This window comes from Canis aureus, chromosome 13 (genome assembly GCF_053574225.1).
Source record: "Canis aureus isolate CA01 chromosome 13, VMU_Caureus_v.1.0, whole genome shotgun sequence".
NCBI lineage: Eukaryota > Metazoa > Chordata > Mammalia > Carnivora > Canidae > Canis > Canis aureus.
Genome location: NC_135623.1, coordinates 25,995,618 through 26,020,002, shown reverse-complemented (window position 1 = coordinate 26,020,002; position 24,385 = coordinate 25,995,618). Strand labels below are relative to the sequence as shown.

The following is a 24,385-nucleotide window of genomic DNA, read 5'->3' as shown; positions in this document are numbered from 1 at the left end:
ACTCAAGTGATGCTTGTTGCCAGACATCATTCCTTCACTTCATGGGCCTGTCTACAAGACTGCCTCAGGACTCTGTAGTTGACTTTTCCCAGGGTGATGTAAGAGCTAGCAAGGGGCTATAAATATGATGCAGGTCATAGTCTTTACAGTCTAATCTTGGAAGTGACGTTGATTCACTTCTGCTATATTCTATTCATTAGAAGTGATTCAGTGAGCCCAGAATATGCTCAAAGAAAAGGGATTATACACGAAGACAGGGGGATCCCTGGGGCCTTCATAGGGATTTCCTACCACAAATACTTTAATCTTTTCCCGCATGCTTGCTCGTTGTGGTAATATGGCCATCAGTAATAAGGACTTAAACACAATTAGTTCTTTGTCATTACAGCTGTATTTTTTTTAGTTTATCTTTGAAGCTGAATTCAGTTTATAGAATAATGGGCAACTATGGAAAAATGACTAGAGCCAAATGCCATAAAGGAATTAGAATACAATTTCAAGCATTAAGGAAGCAACAGGGCCAAGATTTTTTCCCTAGGAGGCAAAGCAAACAACTGCTACCTTTCTTTTTGGTCACGGATAATTAAGATTCCTTCATTCAATAATATAATCAGTGGGAATTTTAAATTTTTGTTGTTACTTCAGTTTTGATGTTGCTGTACTTGGTATTTGAAATGAAGGAAAGCTGAGGATTCTGTTTCTACCAAAGGAAATCAAAACACTTGTCTATAGGCAACGTTTAGCATAATGTTGTATGTTAAAATAGTAACTGGACAAAAGGTCAGTAGTCTTATTTCTTTGTGTTGATTTCAAGATATTCATTTCAGGATTAGATCTTCCTTCTTAAAGACCAGTAGCTCCACGTGATAACACTCCATATTAAGTGGGTCTTAAGAAAATTTTATCTGACAATAAAATTTATCATTCTAACCCATATTGCTCTGTTTTTTTTTTTTGCCATTTGAGAAAAAAAATTGTTCTACTTTGTTGATGTCTTTGTAAAAGCTCTTTGCACAATGCTTGGCATATGATAAGCACTCAGTAAATGTTCCTTTCTTTTTATAGACTGAATTTCTATGTAGTGTTAAGTGCTTTCATGGCATGCATAACTAATATTTAATAGTGCATGGGTGTTATAGATTTATAACCATTTAAATTTAAAGAATGAACAACTTTGGGCTGTCCCTTACATTTCTAAATAATTTTACCACTCCTAACCCATATCTTGAGTTTAAATTGAAAGTAATTTTTGACTTGAACAATTTTTAAAACAAAAATACTTAGTTGATTTCATTCTGGTCTTTCCGCCTTTATTTTCCAAAACTTAAATATTTGATAATGCTTAAGCCAAGATCTTTTTACGTGTGGCAGAGGATAGTCCTTGTGAACTATGATTACTAAGATTGTTGTGCATGTGCTTTCTACTTATAAACTAATGCTTATTTTCCTTGTCCTTTTGTTTCACTGCTGCTTCAATCCTGATGCATTTTGCTTCTTCCTGGTTTGGATTGTATTTGTTTGCTGCTCAATTACCCTGCATTTAAAGCTTCTTGGTGATAGCAAAGATGTCCTTGGGCCATCAAGTAAGTAGCCAAAGTTTGAATGGCATATTTGGAGTTATAATGTTTTGCTGTATAATTATAAAAGGCATATGTTATTTCTCTATTGATTATTAAGTCTTTTTCTTTTCTTTCCAGGCACTGAAATACTAAGTAAAGAATATAAATGGTCTTTCAGTGCCCATCTGAGATTGGTAGTGTTTGGATATTTACTTCTTGATTGTCTAAAGGTGGATTATTTACTTAGCCAACTAACTAATTCATAATTCAAGACCTCTTCATAACATTCCTTTCTACAATTATCATAAAGCATAGATCAGACTTCTTTGAGACTGGACATGGTACAAGAAATTCACTGCCATTTGAAAATGAGAAATACTGTTTTGGGCGCCCCCATCTTTACATAATAAATAGGTTTCAAGGGATCCCTGGGTGGCGCAGCAGTTTGGCGCCTGCCTTTGGCCCAGGGCGCAATCCTGGAGACCCGGGATCGAATCCCACGTCGGGCTCCCGGTGCATGGGGCCTGCTTCTCCCTCTGCCTGTGTCTCTGCCTCTCTCTCTCTCTCTCTCTCTCTGTGTGTGACTATCATTAAATAAATAAATAAATAAATATGTTTCATAACCAAATTATCTATTTGTACTTTGGAGATTTCATAGTGAAACATGTTTCATCTTAGAGATTTAGAAAATATACCCATTAAATTTATGTCTGGAGAAAAAAGGTGTTTTTTACCAGACACTGCTAGCTTTGAGGAGCGATATACAATGAGTACAACATGTGCCCTGCCCTTAAGGATCACTATAGTTTAGCAGGGTTTTTATAGCCATTACTAGATAATTTCAGAGCATTATTAGAGAGGCAACTTTTGTATTAAAAATCATGGAATTACTGAGGTGAAAGGAACCTCAGATATTATCTAATTAAGTATTAACTTTGTAGATAAAGAGCCTGAAGCTAAGAATTTAAATGACTAAGGAGTTAGAATTGGTTACTAGCCCAGTGTGTTCTCTCCATTTTAAAACATCAATGAAATCATCAGTTTGCTGATTTAAAATCTAACCAAATAATCAAAATATTATTGTGTCATAGATCAGACAAAGATTTAAACTTTATTGAAGAGCAATGCAGAAATTATATTGATGTAGAAAGTTTTAGTATTTATTCCTTAAACAGTTTATATGACCTCTGCAAGTCAGCTCACTGCGCTGGAGCTCTTTTTTTTTTACCCCCCCCCCCCCCCCATTGGTTAAACAAAGGGACTGAGCAAGATAATGGGAAGCATTCTTTTTGTTGTTATTTGTCTCTAATACTGATTATAGTATGTATGTGATTTTTTCAAAAATTGAGACAACTCAATATGCAAAAATTCTTTTTAAAGGGGCACCTGACAGCTTCAGTCAGTAGAGCATATGTAGTTCTTGATTTTGGAGTTGTAAGTTCGAGCCTTGTGTTGGGTATAGAGATTACTTAAAAGTAAAAATAAAATCTTTTTGACAAAATCCTTTTTAAAGTTCTTAATTGCAACAATTCACAGTATTTTAAATATATTGTTTACTATACAACCAGCATTATTAGAATCATAGAAATTTTAAAAGCTGAAAAAGTGTACAGATATCAAAACATTTTTATGTTTTCTTGTCAGCCTTACTTGCGATACCTGGCAGATATTTTCAGTGGATTTAGCAATTACTTTAGTTACCTCATATTTTTAGATGTTGACTCAGACAAACTGATTGGTGATGCTGAACTGACAAATAGAATAGAATTTTTTTTAAGGTTTTATTTATTTATTTATTCATTTAAATAGAGAGGCAGAGACACAGGCAGAGGGAGAAGCAGGCTCCCCACAGAGAGCCTAACGCAGGATTTGATCCCAGGACCCTGGGATCATGACCTGAGCCAAAGGTAGACACTCAACCACTGAGCCACCCAGGTGCCCTTAGAATTGAATTTTTAATGCCAATTACAATGGTTCTGTTGTACAAATTGGATTTCATAAATGGAGATCTTTAATTTCTACTTGGAATAGAAGAGATTTATTGTGGTTACATATTTCCTGCATACACAACTAAGAAAATGTGATTTTATATTAGAGATGAGTTTATATTGTACTCTGCCAACTATTAAAAGGCTGAAGCTATATAATTACTAGAGATCACATATCTTTTAGAGTGAAAAGTGATTTCATTAATAGTGGGATCTGTACTGAATGAGAAAAAACTATAATGATACATACAAACATATTTAAATTCTTTAAATTTACACCGTTCTTTAAATTCTTAAAAGGGAAGTCTTAGGATTTATTTAGAGATTATTTATGATTTTAATCCTTTATTTTAGCTTTCTTAGATTAAGGGCAAATACCACACTATGAAGCTTGGAAAATTCTTCATATTTTTCTGTTGATGAGTTGACTTCACAAAGTAAGATGGTAGTTATAGAATCATATTCTCCTTAGAAGTTACAATTGGTATGTTAATATTAATTATTCCAGCATGTTTAGTTTCTACTGTACTTAAGATAATGCAATATGAATAGCTTAACATTATTTCCACTATAAAGTAGAACCAGAAGAGGGCACTGTGATGCTGTCTGTAATAGGTGAGGCAGTTGTGTCAGAAACTGCGCTGGAGTCCTGCAGTGATTCATTTGTCAAAAATCTACCTAGTCATTTAGCACGTGTTTATTGTCATTTTTAGGCCAATACAGATAAAAAGGTGAATGCCCTTGAGCTTACATTCAAATAGTCTAAGATTGTACAAGTGATGTAAGACATCAAAATGATTCTTATATTAGACAGATCCTCTTGTCTGTATAGTTGTTAATGTTTGTGAATGGGGTAAGAGAATAAATAGGAAAACATTCTAAATGTTTTCTAAATATAGTTACTCTATTGCTATTTCTATAAACTCCCTCATTTCAAGATTATCAGAATCATAAATAGTAAGGAGTTAGAGATGAGTAGAACTAAATTTACACTTTGCAGACTATTTCCTTCTTTATATAGTGAAGTTATTCAAGATAGAGAGATACCTGTATCTTAGTGATGGAATACTGAAGTATACTTTAATCTACTAGTTGTTCTTATCATAATGGTTTTTAAATTAGCCTAAAATGCCTCATACTACAAAAGAATATATGTGGCATATGTAAATCCTAAAGCATAATCATCCAGTGAGTATGTATTGAAGCTACCACTTCAGAACTTGAATCTTTAGAATCCCTCATGTTCGAATATGTGCTTTTTCTCTCCTCTATCCCTGTGTATGCCTCTAAGAGGTGATGATAAGTTTGTATTTTTTGTCTTTTGCTTTTTTAAAAAATTATTTTTTGATATTTTAAAATTCCATATGTGTCACTAAGTTTTGCTTAGTTAATTTTATGACTGATATCATGCTATGTGTCATATTTTAGGACTTGTTTTTTGTAGCTAATATTATATTTTCAAGATTCAACCATGTTTTGGGGTATAGTTATAGATCGATCCTTTTCAGTGCTGTATGCTATTCTACGTGTATATCACAATCTATCTTATTTTCAGTTGATGAATATTTAAGTTGTTTTGATTTTGCTCTTATGAACGTTCTTATTTTCTCTTGGTAAATGCATATGAGTATTATTTCTAGGTATAAAGCTAAAAGGGAAATTGTTGGGTCCATAGGGTATGCTGAAATTCAGTTTTAATAAGGTAGTTCTGGGATCCCTGGGTGGCGCAGCGGTTTGGCGCCTGCCTTTGGCCCAGGGCGCGATCCTGGAGACCCGGGATCGAATCCCACGTCGGGCTCCCGGTGCATGGAGCCTGCTTCTCCCTCTGCCTGTGTCTCTGCCTCTCTCTCTCTCTCTCTCTCTCTCTCTCTCTCTATGTGACTATCATAAATAAATAAAATTAAAAAAAAATAATAATAATAAGGTAGTTCTATGTTGTTTTCTTTTTTCTTCTATGTTGTTTTCAAAGTACTTATATCAGTTTATTCTCCAGCAGCAGTGCATAAAATGTCTCATTGTTTCCCATCCTTATCAGCATTTGCTCTTATCAGACTAATTTTTGTCAGTTTTACTGAGTTTAAAATATTTGTTTCATTGTGATCTTGAATTGTGTTTTTCTGTATCTTTTCATATATATATTGGCCTTTTTCATTTTCTTCTACGAACTCAATATTCAAGCCTACCCTTCCCTCCCCCAAATTTTTCTTTTTCTTTAACTGAAAATTTTTTGTATTAAGATACAATTTACATACAAATTTATATTAGTTTCAGTTATATAATGATGATTCAATATTTGTATGTTTTGCAAAATGATCACCACAGTAAATCTCATTAACATCCACCATCATACATAGATACAGAATTTTTTTCTTATGATGAGAGCTTCTAGATTTATCTTCTTAGCAACCTTCAAATATGCAGTATAGTATTAACTATAATTACCATGCTGTATGTCACATTCACATCACTTATTTATTCTATAATTGAAAGTTTGTAACCTTTAATTCCCTTTGCCCATTTTGCCTACTCACTAACCCCCCATCTCTGGCAAGCACCAGTCTGTTCTCTGTATCTGTGAACGTGGTTTTTGGACTTGGAACATATGTATTTGTCTTTCTCTGTTAGACTTAATTTACTTAGCATGGTGCCCTCAGAGTCCACCCATGTTACAAATGGCAAATTTCATTCTTTATGGCTGAGTAATATTCCATTCATTTGTCAGTGGACACTTGGCTATGGTAAATAATAACATGCTGTGGTGAACATAGGGGTGCATATATCTTTTCAAATTTGCGTTTTCACTTTCTTCAGAAAAATATGCTGAAGTTGAATTGCTGGATTATATGTTTCTATTTTTGACTTTCCTAGAATCCTCCATACTGTTTCCATAGTGGCTACAATAATTTACATTCCCACCAACTGTGCATAGGTAGTCAGGTTTCTCCATATCTTTGCCAACACTTGTTATTTCCTTTCTTTTTTGATAATAGTTGTTCTGATAGGTGTGAGAGGAAAGCTTATTATGGTTTTGATTTGTATTTCCTTGGTGATTAGTGGTGTTTAGCATCTTTTCATGTACCTGTTGGCCATTATTTCTTTGGAAAAGTGTTTATTCAGACCTCCTGACCATTTTTAAGTCAAATAGTTTTTTGTTGATGAGTTATACGAGCTCTTGGTGTATTTTGGACATTAACTCCTTATCAGTTATATGACTTGCAAATATTTTCTCCCTTTAGTAGGTTGCTGGTTTCCTTTGCAGTGCAGAAGCTTTTTGGTTTGATGTAGTCCTGTTGTTTATTTTTTGCTTTTGTTGCCTCCGCTTTTGGTGTCAGATCCAAAAAACCATCAACAAATCTTATGTCAAGGAGCTTGCTACCTGTGTTTTCTTTTAGGAGTTTTAAGGCTTCAGGTCTTATATTCAAGTCTTTGATCTGTTTTGAGTTAATTTTTGAAGATGATGTAAGATAGTGCTCCAGTTTCATTCTTTTGCATGTGGCTGTCCAGTTTCCCCAGCACCATTTATTGAAGAGACAACCCTTTTCCCCATTATACATTCTTGGCTTGTCATAAATTAATTTGACCATATATTCATGGGTGTATTTTTGGACCCTCTATTTTTTTCTGTTGATTTATGTGTCAGTTTTTTTTTTTATGTGTCAGTTTTTATGCCAGTACCATACTGTTTTGATTATTTGATTATCATTTTGATTAGCTCTGATTTATAGTTTGAAACCAGGGAGCATGATGCCTTCCACTTCTTCTTTTTCAAGATTATTTTGATTATTCAAAGTCTTTTGTGGTTCCATACAAATTTTAGAATTTTTTGTTTTATGTCTGTGAAAAATGCTATTGGAGTTAAAATAAAAAATTTTTAAAGATTTTATTTATTTATTTTAGAGAGCCTGCATATGAGCCAGGGGAAGAGCAGAGGGTAGAGGGAGAGGAAGTGGGGAAAGAATCCCAAGCTAAGCCAGAAGCCCTAGGAGGGGCTCTATCTCATGACCTGAGCCTACACCAAGAGTTGGACACTTAACTGACTGAACCACCCAGACGCCCTTCCATTGGAATTTTGATTGATTCAAAATTGCAATTGGATTGCATTGAATCTGTAGGTTGCTTTAGGTAGTATGGACATTTTAACAATATTAATTATTCTAATCCATGAGCCTGGAATGTCTCTACATTCATTGTGTCTTCTTCAGTTTCTTTTATCACTATCATATAGTTTTCACTATACAGGCCTTTAACCTCCTTGGTTAAATGTATTCCTAGGTATTTTATTCTTTTTGATGTATCCCTAAATTTTCCTATTGAATTGTCAGTGTTTTTCCAATTGATTTATAGGGTTGTATTATTTTTTTTAACATATTCTGGATACCACCCCTTTGTTAATTATATATGTTGCAAATATCCGATTTTCCTTTTTAACTTTTTATGGTTCCTTTTGATTAAAGGCAAATATAAAGTAGAATTTATCAGTTCTTCTTTGGTTAGTGCTTTGCTGTATCTTTTAAAGGAATTATTCCCTACTCCATGTTTATAAAGATACTCTTTTTATATTTTTTCTAAAAGGTTTTAAGTTTTGCTTTTTTATATTTATGTCTTTAATTTTCATAAAACTATTCTTTGTGCATGATATAAGGGTTAGGATCTAATTTTCCCATACTCCATTTTCCTAGCATCATTAATGAGTGGTCTTTTTTGTCCCTACCTCTTTTGTTTATCTAGGCTCAGCATATGCATGAATTTGATAATGAGAGCTCTCTGTTATGTTCTTTAGGGTCAGTTTGTTTCTTCCTACGTTAGTACCATACATTTTTAATTTAACAATTTTTAGGAATTTTTAAAAAAATATTTTATTTACTTATTCATGAGAGACACAGAGAAAGAGAGGCAGAGACATAGGCAGAGGGAGAAGCAGGCTTCCTGCAGGGAGCCTGATGCGGTACTCCAACACCCCAGGATTGTGGCCTGAGTGAAGGCAGACAGACGCTCAAGCACTGAGCCACCCAGATGCTCCAATTTTTAGGAATTAAATGGATCTTAAATTTTGTAACCAAAGGAGCTGCCATTTACTTTATGGTAATGAAGTTTCATAAAAATATAAAATTTTGTTGATGGGTTCCTTCTGCACGATTCTATTGAACACCTTTGCTATGCTGGAACCATACCAGGACTTGAGGATTTATGGAAATACAAGGCAGACAAAATTCCCTTCTCTTGTAGAACTTGTGGTCTAGTGGAAAAGTCAAAAAATAAACAAACAAATGATACAATTTCAGATTGTGATAAGAGCTACAAGGAAAATCAAGTTCGATAAAGTGATAGAGTATTATTGTGGCAGAGTGCACACTATTCAAAAAATTTTATAAATTGTATTATATTAAAATTAAGAACTTACTAATCACAGGCACCATGAAGAGCTTTTCTGAAGAGATAACATTTGAACACAGACAACAAATGATGAGGGGGTCAATAATGTGAACATCTGGGGTGTTCAGAACCAGGTAGAGGGAACCAGAGATATAAAGACCCAGAGACGGGGGCAAAATGGCAAGAAGGCCATTAGAGCTAGAAGCCAAGTGACTAAAGAGGAGAGTAATAGAAAATGAGGCTGGAGAGGTAAGGGGGGGCCAGCCACTTTTGAGTTCTTATGCCATGGAATTTAATGCAAATATAATGGAAAGCCATTAAGGATATTTCTGCGTGGTGCAAATCTGATTCATGATTTTCAGATTGTTCATGTTTCTAATTCTTTTTTTTCTATTTTTAAAAATTTATTTATTTTTTATTGGAGTTCAGTTTGCCAACATATAGCATAACACCCAGTGCTCATCCCGTCAAGTGCCCCCCTCAGTGCCCGTCACCCAGTCACCCTCACCCCCCGCCCACCTCCCTTTCCACCATCCCTTGTTCGTTTCCCAGAGTTAGGAGTCTCTCATGTTATGTCTCTCTCACTGATATTTCCCACTCATTTTGTCTCCTTTCCCCTTTATTCCCTTTCACTATTTTTTATATTCCACAAATGAATGAGACCATATAACGTTTGTCCTTCTCTGATTGACTTGCTTCACTCAGCATAATACCCTCTAGTTCCATCCACGTCGAAGCAAATGGTGGGTACTTGTCGTTTCTAATGGCTGAGTAATATTCCGTTGTATACATAGACCACATCTTCTCTATCCATCATCTTTTGATGGACACCGAGGTTCCTTCCACAGTCTGGCTATTGTGGACATTGCTGCTATAAACATTGGGGTGCAGGTGTCCCGGCGTTTCACTGCATCTGTATCTTTGGGGTAAATCCCCCGCAGTGCAATTGCTGGGTCATAGGGTAGCAGGTTTCTAATTCTACTCAAGGAGCAAGAGAGAAAGTCTGGAGACTAGGTAAAAATCTGTTGTTGTGATCCAGTGGAAGAGTAATGGTGACTTAGAACAGGGTGATAGTAGTGGAAGTAGAAGTAAAAGGATTCTGGTTAAATTATGAAAGTAGACTACAAAAATCTTACAGATGAATTGGATGTGAAGTGTGAAAGAAAGAGGAAATATAGAAGAATATATATCTTAAGGTTTTTGGCTTGAGAATGGTGGGGAGGAGAGTTAGTAATTCCACTAAATAAAATGCATGAGAGGCTGGTTTGGAGAATAGAAAGAATCAAGAATTAAGCTCTGGATAAATTTAAGGTGCCTATTAAATAGTAGCAGTTATTATAGGGCAGGCAATTGGACATATGAATTTAGTTCAGGAAGAAATACACATTCAGGAGAGTATAGATTCTTTTTTTATGGACTTAACGGGAGCATAAAATTTTTAACTTTGCTTGGATGTTAAGTGAAAGTTTTTTTGAATTTTTACATTGAAATTTACAAAGCTAAAATATAATTCTTAAACTTTAGCACAATGGAAGACAATTTGAATTTAAAGCAATTGATTTAAAAGATAAGGTGATAACAATGTGAACATGAAATTCTGGTTAAGTTAAAAATTAAATCTGTAGTGAAGACAGAATCATACTTCCCCAAATAAAGCTAAAGCTTTTGTAGGCGGAAAGCACAGAAACACATATTGAAAGGACATGGAGATTCTAGGGCACTGTAGATTTGGTCACAATTTGCCCTGTTCTTCATTGAATCTGTATCTCTTTTCTGTCCTCTCTGCAACTGGGCATTGCTCTTCTTTATTAGTAGCCTGGCCAAATAGGTGAATAACAGCCTTAAACACGATTTAAATGAATTACTAGGGCAGCAGGCTTTTAAGAGATTAGACTTTGGAACCAAATGCTCCTGAGTTAAGCATTGTACCTCTATCACTTATTAGGCAAGACAGTCTCTGAATGAACGTCAAGTTTTCCTATCTCTAAAACAGAAATTATACCTACTTTTCATGAAAATTAGAAATTAGAGTAGAAATTTTAGTGAATGTAAGTATTTTATACTGCTACTAATTTTTTCTGATTACTAATGAAGGTTGGCTACCTTCAGATGTTTATTGACCATTTGTATTTCTTTTATGAAATGACTTGTCTCTTACTGCTTTATGGGCAAATATAAAGAGTTAATAGCACAATGAAAAGTTCATAGTAACCTTGGAGTACCTTTCACTATCAGTTGACTATGTATTTTCATTTTTATAATGTCTTTATTTTGTGTAATTTGACTCATGCATACCTGTCAGTTTCTCTTGGATTGATGGCAAACTACAATGAAAAGAAAACAAAGCAATTGTGCAAATTTATTAAAGTACAGACTTGGTAAAATGAATATAACTATTGAGGCTATTTCAATCATTATTCTATGTTATTAACTATGCCATTATGTAAATCCATAACATAAATACTAATTCTTTTTTCCTTCTTTCCTTGAGCTGTGGTAGCAAACAGTGACGAATCTCAACTTCTGACACCAGGAAAGATGAGTCAGCGCCAAGGGAAAGAAGCTTATCCAACGCCAACCAAAGATTTGTATCAGCCATCTTTTAGTCCAGCAAGTCCTCATAGTCAGGGTAAGAAATGGTGCTTTTCATTTTGTTTTTGTTTTAAGGAAAGAATGACATTCTAGGTCTATTATAACTTTTTTCTTTGTAACCGTTTTGTTTTATAGAGGTTCTTTGTTTTGGTCATCTATTATACTCTTGAAATGAGTTTATGTTCTTTTAGAGTCCTTTTAATGCCTCTTATATTCCCCAGTGTACTTGATTAGTTACACTTTTCTTCTAATTGAGTGATTCTCAAACTTTGTGGTTTCAACTCTTTACACTGTTAAAAATTATTGAAGACCTCAGAGAACTTTAATGTGGGTTAACCTATTGATATTTATTGCAAATTACAATGAAGAAATTTTTAAAATGTTTATGATTCATTTAAAATTATAATAAACCACCACAGGTTAATATGAATAACACTTTTATTTAAAAAAAAAAAAAAAAAAAAAAAGCTATGTTCCTCCTTCCCTGTGCCTCAAAAAAAAAAATTGAGTGAGAAGAGTGATATTCTTTTCCCTCGTGGTCTCTTAGATTTGGAACCTTGGACATTTTGGGCTAGATAATTCTGGTTGTGTGGGGCTGTCATGTGCATTGTAGGATATTTAGCAGCATCTTTGGCCTCTACCCACTAGATGATAATAGCATTTTCTCCAGTTGTATACAACCAGAAATAGCTCTAGACTTTGCCAAATGTCCCTTGAGGGACAAAATTGTCTTTGGTTGAGAACTACCATCATACCATTTTTGCAAATCTCTTTGATATCTAACTTAAGAAGACACCTGCATTTTCGTATCTGCTTCTGCAGGTAATCTGTTATGATGTGATGATTTGATTGAAGTATATGTATAAAATCTGGCCTCACATATATATGTAGTCCGAAAAGGGAGGATTACTTTAATAGCTTTATATATAATTGCAGATAGTTTTCAATATTACACCAAAATTTGACAAGTGATAGTTTCTTAAATATTGGTTGCAAAATGGAATCTGAAACTTATCCGTAATCTTTTCATACTCTTTTATGAAGAGTATAAAGAGCCCATTGATCTGTCTTGAACTTTGAATGACTTTTAACTCATGCATGATTTTTTTTTTTCATGCATGATTTTTTATCATCATGCCTTAGTTATTTGGGAAATAGTTGCTTATGATTCAGATCTACTAAGTGTTGACACGGTTTAAAATACAATACAAAAAAATACAATACAATACAATACAAAGATGTGCTGTATGCATATTTCTCATCTTGTCATACAGAATATTAAAACCATGTGTACTCAAGGTTTAAGATTAATTAATTTTACTGCTTCATCAAGAACATCTGTAATTGATACTGGCCTTTTACTGTAAGTACATGGCAGTGAAGAAACCAGTGACTACTACTACAGTTTGGTGCCTCTGCCTTTATTTGTGCTAAGGTACCAGCAGCTTTACCCAACATTGCTTTTGTACCATGATTGCAAATGTCAGCACGATGAAAATATATTATGGAACATTTTGACCTTGCAGACTTTCTAAAAGAATCTTGGGGACTTCCAAGGATTATAGATCTCACTTCCTAATTCATAATTGATAAATTTTGTGTATTGAATTCTGCTTCTTAGTAAAATGTATTTACTCAGATGCTTTAAAACTCTTGTAGTACTACAATAACTATGGTGGAAAGACTTCTGCTTTTAAAACTGAACACTTTAAATTTGGTGTTTGAAAGCTATCATACACTTATGTGTCTGTTTTTATGCTAATACCATACTATTTTGATTACTATAGCTCTGTCTTATAGTTTGAAACCAGGGAGCATGATGCCTTCAGCTTTGTTCTTTTTTGGGATATTTTGATTATTTGCAGTCTTTTGTGGTTCTGTACAAATTTTAGAATTTTTTGTTTTATTTCTGTGAAAAATACCATTGGAATTTTTAAATAAAGGTTTTATTTATTTATTAGAGAGAGAGAGAGATAGCACATGGGTGAATGAGGTGTGGAGAGGAGCAGAGCGGGAGGCAGAGAGAGGGTGAAAGAGTGCCAGGCAGGCTCCATGTTCAGTGGAAGTTACTAATATTTTATAAAATGTAATTTACAGTCTTAACTATCACCAAATCTCTGTATAATTAGGTTTTGGTGTTGTGACTTTATGAATTATTCTTTGAAAATAGGCTTTAGTTATTTCTTTTTAATGAGTATTAATTGATAAATTAGTAAGTTACATGATCATTTTCTACTTTATTTCAGTAGAAAATGTTTTTCTAGTCAAGTGTTAGTTGGAAAATTTTTATTTACCATTGTTGGAACTGGAAAAACTTTATAAACTTTATATAAAAACATAAAAATAATTACTATTAATAATTATTAATTAACATCTATTGCTTATTTGTTAAATATATTTTGGTCAGTTAGCATTTTTGTTGCCAGGATGCTTTTTTGAAGCTTGAAAGTGGATTTATGGTACACATTGATATAAATAACCTTCATTAAGATAAATTTCTGAAAGGATGTAGCTTATGTGGTTTTTCCATTCTGTGCACCACAATTTTGGCTATAATAGATTCAGATAATTCCTGTATCTGTGTACTAGAATATTTAGAGGAATTTTTTAACTTGGAACTTAATGAAGCAAGGAAAAGGTTACTAATAATTAAAACTACCCTTATTTATATCTATTGTGAACTTTTTCAGGCAAACAGAATTTGAGAGAATAGTACAATGAACACTAATATACCCATTCGATAGATTTAAGAAATTATTAACTTTTTTCTTCTCTTTGTTTCATTTATTTGAGGGTGAGGCTTGGAACATTTCAAATTGTAGACCTCATGATATTGTACCCCAAAATACTTAATGCAATTAAGAACAATTTCTTACATAACCATTAAAACCGTTGTTACATTTAACAGAATTATTGATAATTGCTTAATATAGGCTAATACCTAGTCCATATTCAAATTTCCCCAATTGTTCCACATCTTTTTACAGTAGGCTTATTAAAACAAGGATCTAAGAAAGGTTTATAGATTGTATTTGGTTGTTAGGTCATTATATTTCCTTTAATCCCAAGAGTCTCATTGTTTACTTTAATTTTCTCTTGTTGCTTTTAACTTTTTTATAAAACTGAATCAATGTCCCTATAGAATGTTTGACCTTTTATGCTTGATCACCTTCTTGCAGGATTGTTTAATTTGTTCTATCTTCTATATATTCTATAAACTGCAAGTTATTATTTTTTTTAAACTGCAAGTTAAATGCAACATTGATTATATTCAGGTTGAACATTTATGATGAGATTATTTTATTGGAGATGTATAATATAGGGGAATGTATGCTGCATCATATGAGAATTCACTTTATGTTTGATTGTCCCACTGTTAGTGACCTAAGATTAATCAGTAGGGGGTTGCCTGGGTGGCTCAGTGGTTGAGCATCTGCCTTTGGCTCATGGCGTGATCCAGAGTCCTGGGATCGAGTCCCACATCAGGCTCCCCTTGCTTCTCCCTCTGCCTGTGTCTCTGCTTCTCTCTCAGTGTCTCTCATGAATAAATAAAATCTTTAAAAAAATAAAAAGATTAATCAGTAGCGATCCTCTTCATTGAAAGTTACATACTTTTTTACCCTTATGACTTGAAAGTAAAATAGATATAGTTGGAACCTGGTAAATAGTCTTTACCCCCCTCAACGTTTTCCTTATAGGTGTAAGCACCCTTTGATGATCATTTAATCAGTTAAAATGTTAGGGGTTGAAAAATGATAATTTTCTAATATGTCATTCTTTTAACATTTGTTACTAAAATTTTTCTGAAAAGACGAGATCTTAATTGTCACAGAGTTACTTGGTAAACATGGAAATATAGTTCCTATAGGAAAGGCAAGATAAATGGTTGTTTCCTCCTGAGATCCCAAGAGATGATGTAAAATCTGCTTCCAGTGGTGACACATTTAGTCTTTAAAATTTTTTTAATATTATAAAGAACTCATATGTTTTAATATATTCATTAAATTTCAATCATTGATAAAATGAAGATAATAATACCTACCACATAAGATTTTTATAGGGCTTAAAATGTTAATTCATATAAAAAGCTTAGAACATAACTTAGTAAATAATAACCACTCATGATAGCTGATTAATAAGTAATTATTACTATTAATATTATTTTTTTTAAATAAATGATTCTGTTTGGGTTGAAAACTTGTATTTCAAGGTGCTGCATATTTCAGCACCTTACAGAGGCTAATTTGGAAATTCTTTTAGCATGGATTGCCCATGTAAACCTCCAATTTTTGCATTTAAAGCATCTGCAATGTCAGTTCTTTTATTTATTTATTTATTTATTTATTTATTTATTTATTTATTTATTTATTTATTTATGATAGTCACACAGAGAGAGAGAGAGAGAGGCAGAGACACAGGCAGAGGGAGAAGCAGGCTCCATGCAGGGAGCCCGACGTGGGATTCGATCCCGGGTCTCCAGGATCGCGCCCTGGGCCAAAGGCAGGCGTCAAACCGCTGCGCCACCCAGGGATCCCCTGCAATGTCAGTTCTATCTTGATTTGCACCCAGATGTTCCTGCATAAGTTATGGGCAAATTAATATTTGTAGAGTGAATTACATATTGAATGTTTTTATTTATTAAAATCAACCTATTGGCTTTGTGTAATGCAAAACATCTCCCTCTGGTTTACCTACTGAAATTCTATATCATAGTTTCCAGGTGTCAGATTTGTTTAGGATATATCAATTAACTTTTAAAAAAAGATTTATTTATTTATTTATTTGAGAGAGAGAGTGCATACAAGTTGGAGGAAGGGCAGAGAGAGAGAGAGGGAGAGAGAGAGAGAAACTCAAGTAGGCTGCCTGCTGAGCAAGGAGCCCCAGACAGGGCTCCATCTCACGACCCTGAGATCATGACCCATGCTGAAACCAGGAGTCAGATGCTCAACAGACTGGGCCACCCATGTGCCCCTCTATCCATTAACTCTTGATTACATTGAAGATAAACTGCCAGAGAAGATTAACAAATGTCCCATAAGCCTCTTTGAATTGTCTACCATGTCTCAAGTACTCTTGCTTACTATTAACAGCTTCTGAATGGAAAGAGTTAGAATTCCAAAACTTACAGTAATAATGACTAACATTTAATGCTCCTTATGTCCTTTAGTGCTTTTGACATGCATTAGTTCTTGTAAGAACTAATGGAATTCTTACAAGAACCTTATGGTGTATAAATCATTCTCCCTGTTTCACAAATGAGGAAACCGAGCAATTGGCAAGGGTAATTTCCTTGCCCTAGTTCGCACAATTAATATGTGATAGAGTTAGAATTTGAACCTAGATATAATTCCAGAGCTTGTTTATTTTTTTTTTTTAAGTTTCAATGAATTACTTATTAGTTTTTTTGAGGCTCAAATTTTCTAAACTTTTAACATGGGCTCCTGTGTCTTTTAGAACCCCATTATGTGTAGAATGCTTTCTGTGGAGATTTTTATTTTTATTTTTTGTAATATGTAACATTGCAGTTGTGGAGTCATGGTATGAATGTATGCTTTACTTTATAAGAAATTGGCCAAACTAGTTCCAAAGTAGTTGTACCATTTTATGTTTCTGTTAGCAGTCTACAAGCGTTTCAGTTGAACATTTATATTCTCAATCTTTTTTATTTAGCCATTCTAGTGGGTGTGTAGTGGTATCACATTGTGGTTTTAATTTGTATTTCTCTTGTAACCAGTGATGTGCATCTTTTCAGAAACTCATTGGTCACTGGTATATTTGAAGTGTAAGTTCAGAGTTTTTACCCGTTTAAACAACTGGTCTGTTTATCTTATTGAGTTTTAAGAGTTCTTTGTGTATTTCTATATCATGCTTTGCTAGTTATGTGTATTGTACTTGCTTCAAGTTTTGACATACTTTTTCATTGTACAAATGATTGCTTTCAAAGAGTAGAAGTTTAAAAAAAAAGAGTAGAAGTTTTTAATCTTGATGAAACCCAGTTTATCATTTTTTACCCTATGTTTCAAGCTTTTTTCCTCCCTCTCTACTAAAGAAATCTTTGTGTATTCTAAGGTTGCAAAGGACATTTTCTGTGATTTCTTCTAGAAGTGTTAACAACCATAAGGCTCTGATCTCTATTTTCATTCTTACTATTACCATCTTAAGTCAGGTCCTTATCATTTCATACTTGTTGCATAGTACCACACCCGCCTAATTCTATTAGGACCTTGCCTCCAGTATATCAGGCTCATCTTTTTCTTTTCTTTTTTAGAAATTTATTTATTTTAGAGAGAAAGAGTGCTCGTGCATATGCCAGTGGTGGGACGGCAGAGGGAGAAAATCTTCTAGCAGACTCCTCATTGAACCAGGAGCCGATGCAGGGCTCAATCCCATGATCCATGAGATCATGACCTGAGCCAAAATCAAAAGTGGGGTGTTTAACTGACTGAGCCATCCTCAAATTGTTAACAAAGCAACCAAACAGAAAATGATTGTTTATGTGTTAAGGTGAGATTATTATGAGAATGAGGTTTTTATAGATGTATGTAGGCAGATTCATAGATTCTCTGAAGTAGGTCTCTGAGGGAAATAATATGAATAAAGAGAAATAGAAAATTATAAATGAAAATACAGATTTTAATCATTCAAGCTTGTAACCAAAAAGTTCACCGATGCCTGCATTTCAGTCGCTCCCATTTTCAAAAAGTTGACAGTTGATTATTACCTTAAGCAGTGGCTGCTGAATCTGGCTGTCTTGAGAACCACCTGGGAGCTTTGCTTAGATACATATTTCTACTTCAGCCTTTTAAAATCTCTAAGAGTTTTTTTTCCTTCTAGGGCAAGACCATGTATTTATAAAGCTCTCCAAGAGTCTCTGCTATAGTAACATTTGGACATAAATTCCAGGTTCTGTAATCTGTTAGGACTTTTAGTTTATCTAATTTTACTGTACCTTTCCAATTTCATTTTTTGTTTCCCCTTGAACTCAGCAAGATGGCTTTCTTCACTGTTCCTCAGCTTGACTATGCTTTTATTTATCCTGGTCCTCCATTAAAGAATGTCACCTTCCTTGCCTTCACTTATCTGAATACTTCAAAAATCCAAGAGTACCATTAGTAAAAAATGGGTTCAAAGTAAGGATCAGACTAAGAGTGCTTCTGTAAGATTTTATGTTGAGACTTCAGAAGGATTTAAGGCAATGGCTCTTGGAGCCTTTCAACCAGACAAAGGGGCTTAAAGAATCTTACAGTTGTATCTTTTAGAATGTTTTAGCTAGCCAAAGAGCTTCTAAGGCTCTTAAGTCTGCTGTCCTACAGTGCCATGATATAGCCTAAAGTAGTGAATGACCTATCTCAAAGAAATTTTTGGTTGCAGCGTCTGTTTCATTGAGTCAATTCTAATAAAATTAGTAAGAAACTCACAAAGGTTTTACAAGAATAGTGCTAATGGAAGCACCACCAGCTTAGATGGAAAATGATAGACATAGTTCAACTAAGTAGAGCCTTTATGTGTGAGGGGAATCTGAACCTTGTGTGGGCATGAAGTAGATGGAGAAAGCTCCACCGTTGCAAATATGGACCATTTCTTCTGAAATAGGAAGACTGACTCAGAGAATGGAGCCAGGAGGCCAGAGGGCAAAGTCAGGATCCCCAAAAGACTATTTTCAAAGAACATGACTGTGTTCTAATCAAAGTATTGATGACATGTGCCCAGCAGATTTCACAATTGCTATGACACTGTAATGCCTTCAGTGTAACTCATTATCTTCTGCATCTTTTGAACTCCAGTGCCCATTGCAGTCCTATCCCTGGCTTACTGCAGTGGGGCAAATAAGTTATCTTTTGAGGTGATGGCGTTTTGGTTTAAGAGGAGCTGTATCTGAGGAGCTGTATGTGAGGAACTAAACCCAAGGAGTACCATTTGCACTTGAACCTGATTTAAATAACTAGATTCTGGCCTTACAGCCAGTGCTATAATAGGATGACATTTTGGTTAGGGGAGACAATGAGTGTATTTTACATGTGGAAGGAATGTGAATTAGGTATATTTCATTTCAAAGATGACTGCAGTAATGTCTTTCATCAAGAAATGAAGTTTACTCTCACTCTCCCCCTACTCCTATTCAATCTAGGATGGCCATGTGACTGCTGTGACCAACATGACAGAAGTGACATTCTAGGACTTTGGAGATCAGACATTAAAAAGACTGGTTACTTCTGCTTTTGCATATTAGAGGAAGCCAGCTTCTATGTAAGAAGTCTCACTATCCAGATACTACCATGCTGTGTGAAAGCCCAAACTGGCTAGCCTCCACTTGTAGTCATCCCAACTGAAGGATCAGATATGAGTGAGGAAGCCATATTTGGGTGTTCTAGCAGATACTCTATGAATCAGAGAGGAACCTCCCTACCCCCGGCAACTTGCATAAATCTCAGAATGAGGAGCAAATAATTTAGTGTTTTAAACCCCTAAGTTTTGAGTAGTTTAAGGTACAACAGTAGATAACTATAATAGTAGGCAACACAAAGTGATTAGAATTACATTTATAAATTTGGAAGAATATAATATGTATGAGAAGATTCATTACCAGACTGAACTGTTAAGGTGAGTTGAATACAGTCTGGATGAGAGGGACAGTGGTGGGAATTAAAAAAAAAAAAAATTTATGGGGTGACAGTCGAAAGAGTAAAAAAAGAATCAGCAATGACTCCTAGATATTTTGCTTGGGAAACTAGTTTAAAAGTTTATATCAAGGTAGGGAACTATGGAGGAAAACCAAGTTTGGTGGAGAGATGCTGAGAACTCCAATTTTGGACATGGTGAGATTGAAGTATGTTAGTTAGAGCTATCCATGTGGCATTACAAAGGAAATTGGCTGTATGAGTTTGGGCTTTAGTAGACACTTCTGCCCTGGAAATGTAAATTTAGAAGTCATCAGCATAAACAGAGTAATGAAAACATTTGAGACAATCATGTATATCAGTTTAGAGATTCCCAGACAATATTGTTTTTTAAATGAAGTAGAATAGAATCAAAAGATCAGAGCCTATCTGATCTGTGAAAGTTTTATCTGATACTCATGTGTTCTTACACACACATTTGATATAAAATATATCTCTTGTTGTGAGTTGTAAAAAGTTTAGGAAGAATTGAAGCTTGAAAAAAGTAGTTGGAGGGGCACCTAGGTGGCTCAGTGGTTGAGTGTCTGCCTTTGGCTCAGGTCGTGATCCCTGGGTCCTGGGATCGAGTCACATCAGGCTCCTCCCTGCAGGGAATCTACTTCGGTCTCTGCCTCTCTGTGTATAAATAAAATCTTAAAAAAAAAAACCAAAAAAGTAGTTGGAATACCATCCTAAAAAAATGTCAATATTTAAGGATCTGATGGAGAAAGTATTGGTAGAAGAGTGTTAAATCCCAGAAGAGGGGATCTCTGGGTGGCTCAGCAGTTTGGCGCCTGCCTTTGGCCCAGGGCGTGATCCTGGAGTCCCGGGATCGAGTCCCACATCGGGCTCCCGGCATGGAGCCTGCTTCTCCCTCTGCCTGTGTCTCTGCCTCTCTCTCTCTCTCTCTCTCTCTCTCTCTCTATTATGAATAAATAGATAAAATCTTAAAAAAAAAATCCCAGAAGAATGAAACAGGTGATTTTTTAAAAAAAGATTTGTTTATTTATTCATGAGAGACACACAGAGAGAGGCAGAGACGTAGGCAGAGGGATCCTGGGATCACGCTCTGAGCTCAAGGCAGACGCTCAACCACTGAGCCATCCAGGCGTCTCGAAATAGATGGTTTTATGAAGGAAGGAGAGTGCCCTGTAGTTTTACATATAGCTCCAAAGTCAAACCAGTTAAGACAACTGAAAAATTATCCATCAACAAGATATCATTGCTAGCTTTTGTGAAATCAGTTTTGGGAACAGTAGTGAAGGCAGAAGCTGAAAGCAATAAAATTTAGTAAGAAAGATAAGGAATTAGAGATAGCTAAAATAACAGACTCTTTCAGGAATTGTGCCCTTGAAGGGGAGGGAAGTGTATGGTAGCTAGAGAAAGACATGGGATAAAAAAGAGATTTAAGAAAGGAAATATTTGAGCATGTCCAAATTTTGACAGGACAAAGTCAATAGAGAGAAATATAAAACGTGTGAGAAAGATGGGGGAATTAATAGGGTAGGTCTCTGAAGAGGCAGCAGGGATAGGATCTAGTATGCAGATGAAGGGATTGACAGGACTAGGAATACAACTGGGAAGTGGAGGAACCATGATAATGGGAGTGCCAAGTAGCATTCAGCCCTCAGTTGAAGTTGATGTTAATCTGCCTTAGTATGAGATTTTCTTCTGTAAAGTTAGGCTTTACTGGGTATGTGCAGTAAAAGTAATCATGGCAGAGTAGGTGTGGGATGCTGGCATGGGAGTGGAAGGAAGTTTAATGGATGAGTTTGGTGAATTGCTCTGTTGGAGGAGGTGGGATCTGTAGGAGAAAATGTCCAAATTAGTGGATGGCTTAGAGGCATTGTATAAGTAAGTGGTTATGGGGCTGAGGAAAGCATTCTCCAACAGATGAATACTAAATAAAATAATTCAGGTTAATATATAAAGGAAGAAAGGTGTAGAGAGAGTAAATGTCATTGTCAGTGAACTCCTTGTGACAGCCTGTCCTTTCCTTTTTAATATTCATCTATTCCTAGCACACATGGTACTTGGAACATAGTAGGTACTTTTGTGTTGAATAAGTGCATGAACGTCTTTACTGAGCACCTTTTATGTGCTAGTCCTGCCCTTGTGCAGCTTTAGTCTCATTTTTTAATGAATAAATACACATTTGGGGGTGATATTCACCTACTAAAACCATGAGTATGACACGAACCTCACATATAATATTGTTCCTGTGTTTGCTAAAGAGAGAGTCCTACAAGAGTGGAAGACCATGCATCAGGAAAAAGTGGTATTTATATTGATCCTATGTGCTAGACTCATGCAAATAGCTACCTTTTACCAAGAGCTTGCCAAGTTAGGCTAATATGCTATAAGTTGTATGTGCAAAATTAGGTTGAGCTGTTGAAACAATCACATAAGACAGGCACAGTTAGTATGTCAGTTTTACAAGTGAGAAACCTAAGGATTATGGATGTTAAGAAATTTGTTCAAATTCGCTAAACCAGTAAATGTCAGAGGCAGTTTTCAGTCTCAGGACTGTCAAAACCCATAGTCTTACTACACTCTACTGAGAGTGAATTGTAGTGCCACCTATTTTCTTTTCGTTTTATACATGCTGTTGTGTTAGAAGTTGATTTTGCTAGTGCTTTAGGATGGCAAAGATTATTCCTATTTTCTAGCGGCTCTCCTTCATGTAAATTGATTCATACCAATTCAGTGTAGGTCATTATCCCTTAAAAACAGTTGTTAAGTCTATTTTTTTGCAGTGTGGTTTCTTTCCATTGTTTTAGGATTTTCTTTTCATTTTTCGAAGGAACTAGGGAGACTGAGTCTACTCACTGAAGCCCACACACATCAAGGTAGTCTTTTAATTATTTATATGTTTAGGTTATGGAAATCAATCAGATTATTCCAGACATTATTTATGTGTCAGATTTTTTTCCTTATTCAAAGTTAAGTATAGTATACCAGTTTACTTAAAAATACTTTTAGGGATCCCTGGGTGGCGCAGCGGTTTGGCGCCTGTCTTTGGCCCAGGGCACGATCCTGGAGATCCGGGATCGAATCCCACGTTGGGCTCCCGGTGCATGGAGCCTGCTTCTCCCTCTGCCTATGTCTCTGCCTCTCTCTCTCTCTCTCTCTCTCTGTGTGACTATAATAAATAAATAAAAATTAAAAAAAATACTTTTAATTTTAGTATGATTACAGTCTCTTAAATAGGATGGTATTTGTTTTATGCTGACTTTTTTGACCTTTTACATATTTTAGTTATTTATCCAGAAAGACGTTCATATTAATTAGGCTTGTTGTCTCCCTTTCCCTGCTCTACTTTTGAATAAGGACAGCTCTAATGGAGCCTAGAGACTAAATTAAAGCTCATCACATGGATATTGTGTTCTCACTACATGACATTTGAGATTGTTATCAAAGCTTGATGAGTTACTGTAATTCATCTTGTAGCTATCCTTTCATTCTTTGATCATACAAAGCTATTTTGCATGCTTTCAGTCTTACAAAACCATTTTTCATTTATAGTGCTTTTTAAGAGAATATAAAATGTTGCTTTGCCAAAACTTAAAGGAGTCTGTTTCAAACTAATTTTTAAATGTTTAAAATTTTAAAATGTTTAAACTGGAAGTTACCTACTTTAATCAGTTACCTGCTTAACCAGTTTTATCAAAATAAATTTAGACCATGCTTGCTTTATCTAGACTTAAATTAAAATGTATATGCTTAGTATTGTGTTTCTCTTATCCTTCAGCAAATTCTCTTAACCCTGCCAAGTCCTTTCACTTGAATGCCCTGGTAGCATTTGTAGCATTACACATGACATGATGTATCTATATCTACAACTTAATAGAAAACTTCAAAGTAAAGGGCGATTTTCTTTGCAGAGTTTACTAATGTGAGTTTACTGGTGTAAAAATGTTGTACCAGATTCCCCAGGGTGAATTTTAGACATCATTGGTATAAATCTCAGGTGACACCTTCATTATAAAGTGGTTTCTAGGCAAAAGGAGACCAAGAAGTCAGTTTCCTCCATGAACCGAAGCAATTCTTCCTTCCTTGGTAAGGTATTTCTAGGATCAATTATTGAATATTTATGAGACTATGCACATTATAACAAATGTGTCTTGAATATATGTGTTTTATTTCATGAAAATTGTTTTACCTGAAAGAGTACTTGAATTTATCCCCACCATCTTTAATTTTTTTTCCTCCTAAA

At 34.9% G+C, this 24,385-nt stretch overlaps 1 protein-coding gene across 8 annotated transcripts in view; it reads left to right on the top strand.

Moving 5' to 3' along the window:
- Positions 1-24,385, top strand: part of OSBPL8 (oxysterol binding protein like 8) — a 147,777-nt gene that overhangs the window by 62,226 nt on the left and 61,166 nt on the right. For 2 of the 8 annotated variants that reach the window (XM_077845565.1, XM_077845563.1), the window contains 2 exons: positions 1,547-1,583; positions 11,412-11,549. In XM_077845565.1, coding sequence (XP_077701691.1) covers positions 1,547-1,583; positions 11,412-11,549 — 175 coding nt within the window. Of the gene's footprint in view, positions 1-1,546; positions 1,584-3,901; positions 3,985-11,411; positions 11,550-24,385 lie in introns of all 8 variants that reach the window. The other 6 variants (XM_077845569.1, XM_077845567.1, XM_077845570.1 and 3 more) reach the window with 5 other exon arrangements.